The sequence below is a fragment of the Canis lupus genome, chromosome 2 (assembly GCF_003254725.2).
Source record: "Canis lupus dingo isolate Sandy chromosome 2, ASM325472v2, whole genome shotgun sequence".
Classification (NCBI taxonomy): domain Eukaryota; kingdom Metazoa; phylum Chordata; class Mammalia; order Carnivora; family Canidae; genus Canis; species Canis lupus.
In genome coordinates this window covers 7,525,801-7,538,865 of record NC_064244.1, presented here as the reverse complement: position 1 = coordinate 7,538,865, position 13,065 = coordinate 7,525,801, and the positions used below count along the sequence as shown (strand labels likewise).

General features: G+C 44.8%; 1 protein-coding gene across 12 annotated transcripts in view; it reads left to right on the top strand.

Moving 5' to 3' along the window:
* KIAA1217 (KIAA1217 ortholog) overlaps window positions 1–13,065 on the top strand; it is a 432,659-nt gene that overhangs the window by 294,466 nt on the left and 125,128 nt on the right. For all 12 annotated transcript variants that reach the window (XM_049099758.1, XM_049099757.1, XM_025463930.3 and 9 more), the window contains one exon: window positions 1,876–2,074. In XM_049099758.1, the coding sequence (XP_048955715.1) occupies window positions 1,876–2,074 (199 nt within the window). The remainder of the gene's footprint in view (window positions 1–1,875; window positions 2,075–13,065) is intronic.

The following is a 13,065-nucleotide window of genomic DNA, read 5'->3' as shown; positions in this document are numbered from 1 at the left end:
AAAAAGAATTTCAAGATAGCCACAGTAGAGCATGAATCCAAGCATGGAACCCTTTTAAGTGTGGGGCCCTGTATGGGGCATAGGTTGTACACCCATGAAGCTGCTCTTGCCTTGAGAGGTAAATGCTTTGGTGCTTAACTTCAAAATGCAGTGGCCTCCTTAGGAAGACTCAAAGGAAATTAAGGAATGCAAACAAACCAAGAAACTAGCTACCGTGGCCTGCCAATAGCCCAGCACTAGCCCCTCAGCACCTTTAGCATCTTAGTAAGAGAAAACTCGCCTGCCTGATGCATTCTGATCAGTTTGCCTTCCAGAAGGTGCCTGGGATCATGTAATGCCAGTCACGGTGGGCAGTGCGAGAGGGGAGAGCTGAGATAATGTGTTCATTCAGCCTAATCCCCTATTTCGCTGACTCCTTTTCTCTGACCATCCACGGGTATAATCTCCGACCTCTACACGCTAGTTCAAGTGATCCTCTAAAAAATGTATCTGATCCTGGCCCCCTCATGCCTTTCCCTGCCTAAAATGCCTCCACGAAGTTCTGGTACCTTCAAATTCAGTTGAGCGCCCTCATTTTGACCCCACAGCTGTGTGTGAGCTGATCTCTGTTGGACATCCACTCACCCCAGCAAGTCTCCAGTGCTTGCCACTTCTTTCTGCATCAGGGACTTTGCATTGGCCACCCCTCAACCTGGAGTGTCTTTCCCTCTTTTTATCCCTACCCTCTGGCTGACCACCTCCTCCCACCTTACCTCTTCCTTGAGAACACAGTTTACGTGTCTTTCCGACTTCTCCGCTCAAGTACCCCACTCCCACCAGTTGGACTTAACATAGTCTCACCACGGCTTTACCTTTGTCTTTGTTGTTGGTCCCCTGGTGAGACTATGAGCACCATGAGGCCAGAGGCAAGTCTGTTTTGTGCATCATTCTGGCCCGAGTACCTAGCACAGTGCCTGGTACATAGTGGGTACTCAATATGCGTCTGTTGGAAGGATGAATGGATGTACCCACACAGTTCCTCATTTACACATCATTATACACTATCTTGTGCTGTTTTGTGCCTTTCACTAATTGCACCAATTAGTTCTGAAACTCTTTGACGTCGGGCAGCATGTTGTCTGTTTTTCTCCATTTCCCACAATGCTCAACCAATAGTCCATGTTCAAGGAATGTTCTTGACTAATGGATTATGAGCATCTTACACATGAAATTGCCTTCCACTACAGTACAGATAATTAAAAGTTCAGTTATGTGTCGTGTGTGTGCAAGTTATTCTAGGTCCTTTCTGCCGATTGTTGAGGTAAGTAATAACCAAAGCTAAACATAATCTTACCTATGGGATTTCTGTCTCAAAGGAAAAAATGTAACTGTGATATAAATGTCTCCCTCACAATCTTGGTTTACTGATTTTGGAAGCAGTCTTAATGTAAGACTTTAAAGGACTGGTTGTGTTCACTTTATTGTGTTGTGAATGCCTCATCCATTTAGGTATATATAAACGTGTGCAATCCCATCTGTTGTCATAACAACCGTTAAAATTTGTCTGGCCAAAGGAATTGATTTGCCATCATTCTTTCCTAGGATGTGGCTCATCCTCAACTCCTTGTTCAAGCTGACATTTGTACAGTAGATGCGCAGTGATAAAAATCTTAATGGACTACTCAGGGACAATGTGGGGTGTGTTTTTTTCCAGTAACTTTCACAATTGATACTTTGACCCACTGGATCTTCAGTTTTCTGGGTCCAGTCACTCTGATGGATTTTTCCCCTGCCATACTGTTGGCCCAGATTGGCAGACCTTGATGATATTGAAAACGTTTTCAGCATAATTAATAGTCATTTATTTTCCTACTTTCTTTCAAATGCCTTTTGCAGACAAGAAGCCCCAAACTGTCTCATAGTCCCCAGCCTCCCAATTTGGGTGACCCAGTCGAGCATTTATCAGAGACGTCTGGTGATTCTTTGGAAGCCATGTCTGAGGGAGAAGTTCCAAGTCCTTTTTCCAGAGGCAGCCGAACTCGAGCAAGTCTTCCAGTGGTGAGGTCAACCAACCAGACAAAAGAGAGATCTCTAGGTAAGCCTCAGAGGGCAGTTTCCAAAGCCCCTTTTTTACTGCGTATATACATTTTTATACTTCTGAACATATATGCCTGCATCCAAATGTTAATTAGGTCTTGTTTTGTGAAAACACAAGTACTACGACACTTGACTAATTTAACAGCAAGCTGAGGAAATAGCATGTCCAAGCTGTCTTTTGGCCCAGGCTCTGTGACAGTGAAACCATAAACACAGGGCTATTCCCACCACCGCATGGAAGGATGGAGGGGCTCGGCATGTGTTTGGCATAGCTTTTCCTTTCAACAAGCATTTAAGGAAAGCAGAAGGATTCTATTGTTCTGCCTTTACCACTTATCATTTGCTCTTTTATATTGGAAATTCAATTTCTGTCTCACTTTACTTTAAAAAAATGTTTTGGCCTTTAACAAAATGTACAGTTCATAAGGATTTAGACCTCTCTGCCGATTTCATAAGCTTAACCAGCTGTTTCAACGTTCCAGACCAGTACTTATTTTTGCAGATCGTTGGGGTCATGGGGTAAGAGGGTACAGGAACAGGATCAGCCCACAAAAGGCTTCAGGGTCTGGCGTCTACAGAAGATAGCAAAGTGATGCCACATAAAACTTAGCAAATGCCTTGCTTGGAGGAGAAAAGAGCTGAAAGCTTTGGGGAGGAATGCTGATTGTTCCCTTGGTTGCAGATTATAGGAAGACTGGTTGCAAACATTGTCCTTGCTGCCCACCCCCCCAAAAGAAAACCCCAAACTATTGTTATTTGTATTATCAATGTTACATTTTAACATTAAATTTTATATAGTTCACTTTAGATTACTAATCCAGGGCCCTCATTTTACCAATGAGAGAAGAAAGCAGCAAAGAACAATCTGCTTTTTTCTTTTCTTGCTTTTTGGTTTTGGGGGGTTTGTTTTTGTTTTTGTTTTTGTTTTGAAGTCACACGGTTGATGGCTGAAGTGGGCCTCCAGTTCCTATTTAGTCTCCCGTACAATTGAAGGAGTGGGACACACAGGGGTGTGATACACCCGAGGAACATCCTGGGCCAGGACAGGGTCAAGACAACACAGGGACACAGGCTTCCACACCTAGCCCCAGGCTGGAGCCTTCCAACTGCTTGACGCAGTGCTGTACTCTGTCCCGCTCTGCCTGAGGGAGCAGGAGCCAATCCGGGAGTGGAATTTCTCCTTTGTGCTTTGCAGGAAATGAGTGAACTGCAGGTCCCTGTAAAGACAGCCTGTGCTTTGCAAAATAAAATGAAGATAGAATAATTGCCTGCATGCCTCCCTCCATACCTGGGGACCACTGAGCCTGAGGGATGATGGCTCCTTTGTCTTGCGGGTGGGAGTTTCCTCTAGCCGCCAAGCAGGGTTGGCAGCACGGGTAGTTCCTGGCCATGTTCAGGAAGCAAGCCTGGGGCAGAGAGGCTGCAGGAGCCAGGGACAACCTTGCCCTAGGAATTGCTGAAGATCACTGGTGTTTTCTCCTGAAGTGGCTGTGCTCCCGCAAAGCGTTCAGCACACCTTGCTGTGACAGTCCTGACGAGCAGAGTCGCAGCAGATTAAACAAAAGTGCATCCAAGGTGTTTACTCTTCCAGCTCCAAGAGACACCTTGTGGCCTGTGACTTTTTACAACTCTTGGATAGAAACAGGAATACAGTGAGCAGAGAGGAGAGGAATGAGAAGTTTGCCCAAGCAAGAGGACTCGGTTGGAGGAATGAGGCTGGTGCAGGATCAGGGGGGTTGGTGCTTCCCTTGATCGCCTCTTGGTGGCCAGTTTGGGAATGTCACCCTAGGTGCACCTGGCCTTGTGGTGTAATTCAGTTGAGCCTGGATGGGAAATAAACAGGAAAGTGTGAGTCAGGGAGAGTCTAAACAGAGTCTCTCTGCCAGGGGCCTGGCTCAGCCTTGTGTTCGGGGAAAATCCCGAGTGTGATTTACTTAATATGCACACACAGGCTCCGGGGCAGGGCAGGCTCCCCAGAGAGCCCAGAACCAGGAGCCCTGGGTGTCCCCCAGCACCTGGTGGTGGAGGAGGAGCACAGCTATGACTCCACCTGCCCCAGAGAGGCTTTGGACCAGGTGTGTGTGGTGTGTGTGGTGGGGGTGGAGCGGGGTTGAGGAAGACAGACTGAGCTGTGACCTCCTGCAGACCCACTGTCCGTGCTCCACAGAACTTTTGGGATCTGGACCCTGTCACTTTATATTCATCTGCAGAATTTCAAGATCTCGCCCTGAAGCTCCGTTGATCCTGTCTTTATTTAAAATTTTTCATACTTTGTTCATGATGGATTGTTTTTACGTTGCTTTTGACTTGTAAAAAATAACACATGGAAATATTATTTATCTTGATAGCTGACTTATGGGAGGCCCCTTGAATTATGCCCTTAAGGTAGTGCCTCACTCTCTTCACCCCGGTGGCTGCCCCATGTGTCACCCCTGGAACAGCACGCCTGCCATCCGTAGGGTCTGTGGCCCCAGAGCCCGGAGTGAGGCCGAGCCTCTTCATGTTTACAAGGAGCCCCCAGCACAGGCTGCACTGGGGGTGGCGGTGGGGGGGGTGTCTGGGTGACTCGAGAGTGGGGCTGGGACTGCACAGCCTCCTCAGACCTCTCTGGCACCCTGGAGGGGAAGAGACCTGCTCTCACCTCAGCAGCCTGTGCCTGGAGATAAACCTGTCTGCTTAATCGTTTTTCCACCTGACTGATTCCTCCTTTCTATCACATTAGCGTATTTAGGAGGAGCCCAGGGGGACTGGGCATGGGGCATGGGACATGGTGTATGTCGCCTGTCTCGGAGTCTTTCAGAAGACATGGAGGCCAGAGAAGGACGGTGTGGGGGGTGCCCCAAGGTGTCATTCAGCACAGGGAAGTTAGTTAGACCTCCTTGGTGTCTGTGTAACAAGCCCCCTGCGTGCAGGATGCGAGCCTCCCGTCAGGGAGAGGGCCCTGGGACTGCAGGCATGGCCAAATGACGGCAAAACCCACAAGTCCATTCCCAAGCGGCAGCCAAAATTAGCCTCTCGTGGAGATTCACAAAGCAGGAGAGTGAGGAAAGTTGTGATTCCCAACACGCCCAGGTTCCTACGACGTGCCCACCCTGTGTGCTCACCCCTGCAGTGGTGGAGGAGTCTGTGCCCTCTGCCCCTCCACCCGTCCACGGCTCAGATGACATCTTTCTCGGTGGAACTGATCCTACTGCTCCTTCCCTCTGTCTTCAGTGAAAATAGAGAGGACTGGGAGAGAGGAAGTCTACAAAATAAAACCGCTTTGCAGTGGAGCTCGGTTTTAGAAGTCATTTCCATGAAAAACTGCCCCGCTGATATTAGGCCTCGGTCTTAATGATGGAGTCCTTTGCTTTTAATCATGGCCATCTTATGAATGCCTGTCTGGAATGTGACCCTGGGCAAGGGCTGGGGTCTGGCCGCTCCACCGCCTGGCTTTGGGGAAAGGGTAGCCACAAGATGTTCCCACCCTTCTGGGTGCCCTCAGGAATTTGAAAATAAAACTCCTGTGAAAACAAGAACAGCAGTAGCAACTTCCTCCAAGCTGCAGCCAGATGCCTTTGTTGACTGTATTCTGAATGGTGAGCGACAGGAAAAAGACCTCCCAAACCAGCCCAGCAGCCAGAGGTGTTGCCACTTCTGGAACAAATCTCCTCCTCAAGACTCAGCCTCAATAAACAACGATTTTAAATGGCTTGGGAGGATTTTAGACTAATTAAGCGAGAAGTTTCTCGGTGCATGTGAATTACTGAGCATCTCTATGTTCTTTTATTCCAAAATGGTGACAATGAGGGTAGGGTGCTCATTCTGTGACAACACTTTCAGTGGGGAGGGGGGGTGGGGGGGGAAGGTTCGAGCTTACCAGAATCTTCCCTCCTGTGCACAAGAGTAGGAGGTTCAGGCAAAGGGTTGAAGAAACCACCCCCATCTACGAAGTGGGCCAGGGCAGAGACTCGCATTTGAGTACTCGATTGTTTGAGCATGAAGGGTTAGCCCTTGGATAATTGAAAGAGAAATAAATTTCAGACAAATGTTAAGAAGGGCTGCTCTATAGAGTAAGTGCAACATTTATGAAATTTGTTTTCTTAAGCACCAGGAGTGATTGAAATGTGATATAAAAACAAGAATTTACAGAGAGTTTTCAAAGCAGATCAATAGTTTTGGGGCACATTCCAGATCTTTTTAGGGGACGACCCTAAAAGGAGACCCTAAAAGGAGAGTGGGGTTTTTTTGTATATTTTTTATTGGAGTTCGATTTGCCTACATATAGCATAACACCCAGTGCTCATCCCATCAAGTGCCCTCCTCAGTGCCCGTCACCCAGTCACCCGGTCCCCCTCCCACTTCCCCTTCCACTACCTCTTGTTCGTTTCCCAGAGTTAGGAGTCTCTCTTGTTCTGTCTCCCTCACTGATATTTCCCACTCATTTTAGCAGAGTGCTTTCTCTAGCGTGGAACTAAGTGGACAGGCATGGGTGGGTATGGTGGTTGACTGGCGTCGTCCACTCCAGCCTTCCTTCACTCCGGGGGGCTGGAATGCACAGTCATTCCAGAATATCAGATGTTCTGGGTTCCAAAAGTAGGGAGGGACCAAGGCATTTGTGGAGGCTTTTGGATTTTCTGTAGCGTCATTTGTCATTGTCCCAGGGACATTGTGGTCACTGAAGCTTATGTTGAGAGTCAAAATGCAAGGCATCCCATTTTTCTAGTGCCAAGGACACAAGTGTGGCCTGAAGTGAGTCTCTGACCACACGAATAGCTTCCTGCTCAAGGCAGCAAGGCTTGGACTCACAGCAGTCCAGGGTGGCAGGATGCTTCCTCATTGTCAAACAGGTCCTGCGGTGTCCCAGTGCTACAGTGAAAATTCAGCCCAACGATGGTGCAAGCCATTTAATAAATCTGTTTTCACGTAAGTTAACCAGAGTCAGGTCAGGCTCTGCAAGTGAACCCTGACTGGCACACATGAACTGATTTCCTGTATTTGTAGAATACAATATATTTGTGGAATGTCCCCTGTTCCTCATGTTTCTGAAAATATAAAGACCAGCAGGTACAAACTGATGACTTCTAGAGACTTGGTAGTGAACTGGAGAATGGCCTGCCAATATAGGTGTTTTCGACCATGTTTCTTAGAACTTTAGAGTTCTGTGGAGTTTTCTCACGAAATATTGGAGTTTTATATAAGATTTCATTTGAAAGTGAGCTGTGCTGAACTGCTCTCTCTCTCTTTCTTTCTCTTTATCTCTCTCTTTGTCTCTCTGTGTGTGTCTCTGTCTCTCTCTGTCTCTCTCTCTCTCTCTCTTGCACACACACACACACACACACACACTAAAAGCATCACTAGACCAGGCATGGGGGAAGGAAAAAAGAGAAGGGATTATGAAGAAATTTCCTCTATACAACAGAAGTCCTTGAGTACTTTAATTTGGCTACATTGAGTGAGTCAAAAGGATTGCCTCCTAGTTTGCTTGCACTCGATGGAATGAATGTCCCGAAATGTAGATTTTCGTAAACTGCATCGACTCTTAAGCTAAGAAAAAAGATGAGGTTGGGGCTGGGAATTAACCACTGAAAGGAATGTTTCAAGAAATCCTCTGGTATACTGATGCATGGTTTTGCAATGCGAGTAATTGTTCCCAATTTTCCTTCATAAGCTTGGGTTTTCATATATGAGGTTTTCTGAAAGAAGGGAATATACTTATCCAAGCTTACCCTCTTGGCTTTCATTTCATCCATAAGAAAGAATGTTCTTGTAAAAGATGACTGTGTAGATTCATGGTTGGTTTGTGTTTATTTTGTTTTCTTTCTTAAGTTTTTATTTATTTGAGAGAAAAAGAGTGCAAGAGCTTGAGGTGGGGGGGAAGGGTAGAGGGAGAAGCAGGAGCCCAACTCAGGTCTGGACCCCAAGACCCGAGATCATGACCTGAGCCAAAGTCAGACGCTTTACCGACTGAGCCACCCAGGTGCTCCTTGTGCTTATTTTAAAAAATGAAGTTCATCAGATGTCTTTCGAAATCTCTTGCTGTTAACTCCTGGGTTGAAACCCTTTAACAGATTTTTCAGACTTCAAAGAAAGCATTTAGTTAATAGGATATGTGAGGAGATTTGTGCCTTTGAACAATATCTTGAAGGTATTTTGCAGACAGGATGCAGATAAGAAAAACATCAACCAGAGTGATAGATGTGATGGCTTCTAAGGATCACAGCCCTCCCCAGCCACCGCCGTTATTCTACAGGGCCTGTCTTTGGTTAGGTGGTAACAAAGAGGGGTCTTGGAGAAGACTTGGGGTCTGCCATTTCTGTTTCCCCCTGTACAACTGGAGTGTTGCCAAACCTAGATTTTGCAGGTCATCTTCTGGAAAGTTTACATAAAACATTTGGATACTCCAGGTGGAGCTATGGGGTTAGATAACTAGAAAGATGACTTACATTTCCAAAGCTATTTTAGGAGATCAACCTTCCCGTAAGCAAGTATGAAATCTCTCTTTCTCTCAAAGCTGTGATACCCCAGCCTAACCCAGACACCTAGAAAATGTTTTTGCCTTCTTTTCTGATGTTAAAAAATACTCTTATTCAAAAAAGAACCCTTCATCAGGTTTCACAAGGCAACAGAAGAAAGTAAGGCAAGATTTATCTGTTATTTATATCTCTCTACATCCAAAATAGATTTGATTGGGCTCATTCAAAGACAATAAAAGTATATAAGAACCATTAAAACAAGAATTAACACAAGTAGCAGTTGGGCACAAAATGTGTGCCAGAAAAATTAAGATAGGGATAATTGCTGTAATTGCAGCCAAGACAAAAAAAAATAAATAAAAAAAAGAAGATAAAAGGGGAAATTTAATGAGTCAAGTGGATTCCATTATTTAAAAGCAGGTTTGTACCAGCTCATTAGAAAGAAGAGTCTAAAGCATTATAACCTGAGAATTCCTGCCTCTTGATGTTGTTGACAACATATTATGTAATAGACAGTTCTATGTAATAACAGTTGTTTTATGAAAGTTTTTCATATTGCTACATAAAAATTCAAAATCCCAGGACCCCATATGAAGCCACACTGTTAGGAGGCACATTTTCTTGGACTCTGCAGGTTTCTGGTGATCTCATCTGATATGCAGGTAGAGTTGATACAGTTTCGATAGTTGACCTGGCCCTTAGGTGATTGGCTCTTGACCACTCATTATCTCATCAGGGTGGGTAACTGCAGCTGGAAGGGAAATTTTGAGGGGCAGGTCATGGCTGAAGGTTTGAATGACAAAAGAGACTTAGAGAAGGAATGGGAGAGATTCCTCTCTCCCATCACCCCCATGGAGGCAAAATTCCAAATTTTTAATGTGTTCTAATAATACTAGCTGTTACTCTATACTCTCTCCAGGAATGAGTTTGGGAGTATCTGAATTCAGAGGATGTATTCTAATGTGCCCTGCTATGGTTTGGTTGGAATAAGAGATGAGACGTTAAGAGATGTTGCCTGAACTATGCTTTGGGGGAAAGATTTAGTTAATCTGTCTCTTTTGTTTTCCTTTACTGTGAAAACTCAACGTAAGAATTCGTTGCCTGTGTCTCACTATTTTTTGGTAAATGAAGATTCATTACACACTTCAAAGTTTCTTGCCAAGTTAATTTGTTCTTAAAAGCTGACTTTAAAATATAACCCTTTACATTCATCGAATTCTGTAAGAATTCCCACACATTTTTTGCATCAGCCTTTAAAGAATATTCTGTGAAACACTGAAAACAATATGAAGATGCAAGCTAGCTTTCTGTCATACACCCAAATAGAACTCCATCCTAGGTGGTGTCATTCTAGCCGTGGCCTCCAGAGGGCTGCCCACTGACATCTGGAAACAGATTTTTTGGCAGCTTCTTGTATTTCAGGCAGAGTATGAGAACATAGGAAGATACCGGTTCTGCACTGCTAGAGGGTAGACATATGTCTGCTTTGGCGAAAGAACTGGTGAATTCCTGTCCATATTTTTTTAGTTTGCTCTGGGATATGGGATTACAACTAAACAGCCTTGAAGCGTGGAGATGATGCTCTGTGTGGACCACCAGTGGACTCGCTCTCCATCCAGAAGCTTCTTTGGAAATGACAGCCAGCCCAGCGAGCCCTGAGGCACCCCTCCAATGGTGTTTAGCCTCTTGTCAGTTTGAACCACCTTCCTAGGGGCTGTTATTGGCTGAATGATACCCTTCCCTCCCCACTTATAAGAAGAGAAGGTAAAGACACAGGTAAAACAGGTATAGAGAAAGACCATGCAAAGACACAGGGAGAAGGTGCCATCCTCAAGCCAAGAAGAGAAGCCTCAGAAGGTAACAGCTCTGCCACCACCTTGATCTCAGACTTCTAGCCTCCAGAACTGTAAGAAAATAAACTTGCATTGTAAAGCTCCCCAGTCTGTGAGACTTGGTTACAGCCACCCAGCAAACCTATGCAGGGCTCAGGACACCTTTTTTCTTCCTACCTTTTTTCTCATTTGAGGGTATAGTCAGCCTTATGGTAGTTGCCACAAACCTTAAATGTTTCTTTCTTCAAGGCAGGACAATTAGATTTGTCAAGTTTTCTGTTTATTTTAGTTAGCCTTTGCACAGTGCACTGACTTGGTTTCTTGACATTGTAAGGGAAAATTAAAAAACCTTTGGTATAGATTCAGCTGCTTCTTTTTTTTTTAGTGATTTTATTTATTTACTTATGACAGACACAGAGAGAGAGGCAGAGACACAGGCAGAGGGAGAAGCAGGCTCCCTGCAAGGAGCCCGATACGGAACTCGATCCTGGGACCCTGGGATCACGACCTGAGCCAAAGGCAGACGCTCAACCACTGAGCCACCCAGGTGTCTCCAGACTCAGCTTCTGTTACTACTTTTCTGTTTCACATTTCTCAAGCCCTATCCTCCAGTTTAGAAAATGAAAGTTGTTTGACATCTAATTGTATCCCAAGAAAAGCTCCTAATTTCATCATGCTGAGTTTGAATTCTCAAAAATTTGGTTAATGTCATTAAAAATGGTACTTCCACCAACTTTTCACTTTTAGAATTTTTCTAAGGTGTTAATTGGCTTTCAGACATCTCTGGCTACATGTCTCCCAGTAGCATAAAGCTAAACATGATCAAAATAAATCTTTCATTTCTTTTCCCCCACATGTTTTGCTTACTTCCCAGTTTTTTTTTTCTCCATTTATATATTTATGCATTTATTAAGAAGCTATTCAGTTTCTGGCACTGTTAAGGGTGCCATGGTGAGTTATTTAGAAAATATATGAAATCTGGTTCTTGTATTTGAGGAAATTTCAGTATAACTAAAGACACATGGTAGCTATGTAGGGACTTTAAAATATACATAAATCAGACTACACACATGAAGCCGTGGGTACACCAGGCCATTCTGCCTCCTGACTGTTCCAGGGGTCCAGTCTCCCACCTCAGAAACCATGCCTATGCTGTTCTCTTTGCTTGGATCCAGTTGCTCACACCTGGCACCCCCACATCTGCACGACCCCCTCCCCTCTGCTCATCAGAGAGAGCCCTGCCCTGAGTAAGATCGTACCTACTCTGCTGGTCTCTATCCACTTACCCTGCTGCATTCTTTCTCATGACGCTTCTCATTGAAGACAGTGGTTCTTAAACATTAGCAGCGAACTTGTGAAAGCACACAATTCTGACTCTGCTTCTTGGGTTTCTGATTCAGTGGATCTAAGGCGGGACCCCAAAATATGCAGCTCTAACAAGTTCCCAAGTGCTACTGCTGCTGTTGATCACTGAATTAGGGTCACAGGATGCCCTAGGGAAGATATAAAACATCTTCACAATGTGGTGCCACATGAGAGCTCTTTTTTTTTTTTAAGTATGCTCCACACCCAGCATGGAGCCCAACACAGGGTTTGAACTCACCACCCTGAGATCAAGACCTGAGCTGAGATCAAGAGTCGGCCTTTAAACACCTGAATCAACCGGGCGCCCCACATGAAGGCATTTTAATCAGTCCTCAATAAAAGATGGGAAGTAGTTATTATATTTTGTTAGGAAAGCATGGAGGCTTGAAATGTCTGGACTGGATAAAGTCCTTACTAGAGTATTTAATCCCAGCACACATCACTAGGAAGGCCCTCACAAGATGTCTGGGAATAGGCATCCTTCTCACCCTGAGCTTCAGAGCATCCTGGTCACAAGCTCTGTTGCACCTGCTACTCTGTGCCATCCCTGTTTTTGATCCCTGTGATCCCAGAATCACCTTCATCTACCCTCCCGCCCTCCATCCTGACAGATTTAGATAGACTAAAAACTTCAAATTCCATTCAAAAATGGAAGGGTGGATGATGTTGCCATATGACTTCACGCCCCTTTGCACACGCATCCCATTTCTGGAATCCAGGTTTTCCTCTCACCTGTCCTCCACTGTCTGCCCCAGGGGAACTCAGCCGCAACCATGGGCAGTTAGCACCAGATGTTCATATTGCTCCTGGTACTGACAAAGCAAAGGCAAATGAATGAGACCAATAGCAGCTGAAGATCTTCCTAGGAAAGAAAGTTCTTTGGAACAAGATGCTGTATGCTTTGGTTCATCAGTTGGGTTGGTTTTGCATGATTCTGGAGTTACATATTTTCCTATGCTTCCATTTGCCTTCCTAAGAAAAGTCAATTAATGAAGGAGCCTTCTTTAGAAGAGTTCAATTTAACAAATACATATTAAATACCTACAGGGCATATGGTGCTCATATTAGGTAGGAAGAAAGAAAATCATTCTTTCAACAAATCCTTACTGAGTTTCTACTAAAGCACTCTGGAGTGCAATCAACAAAACAGTCACAACCTCCTGATCCTCTGGAGCTTTTATTCTGTTGGTAGGGGCAGATGATAAGTAAATAAAATTTATAATAGATGGTATAAATTCTATGGAGAAAAATAAAATAGGCGTATGGGTACAGAGCATGCCGAAGACATGATGGTGTGACAGCTGCCATTTTAAAAAAGGATGATGGGGAGACCATCA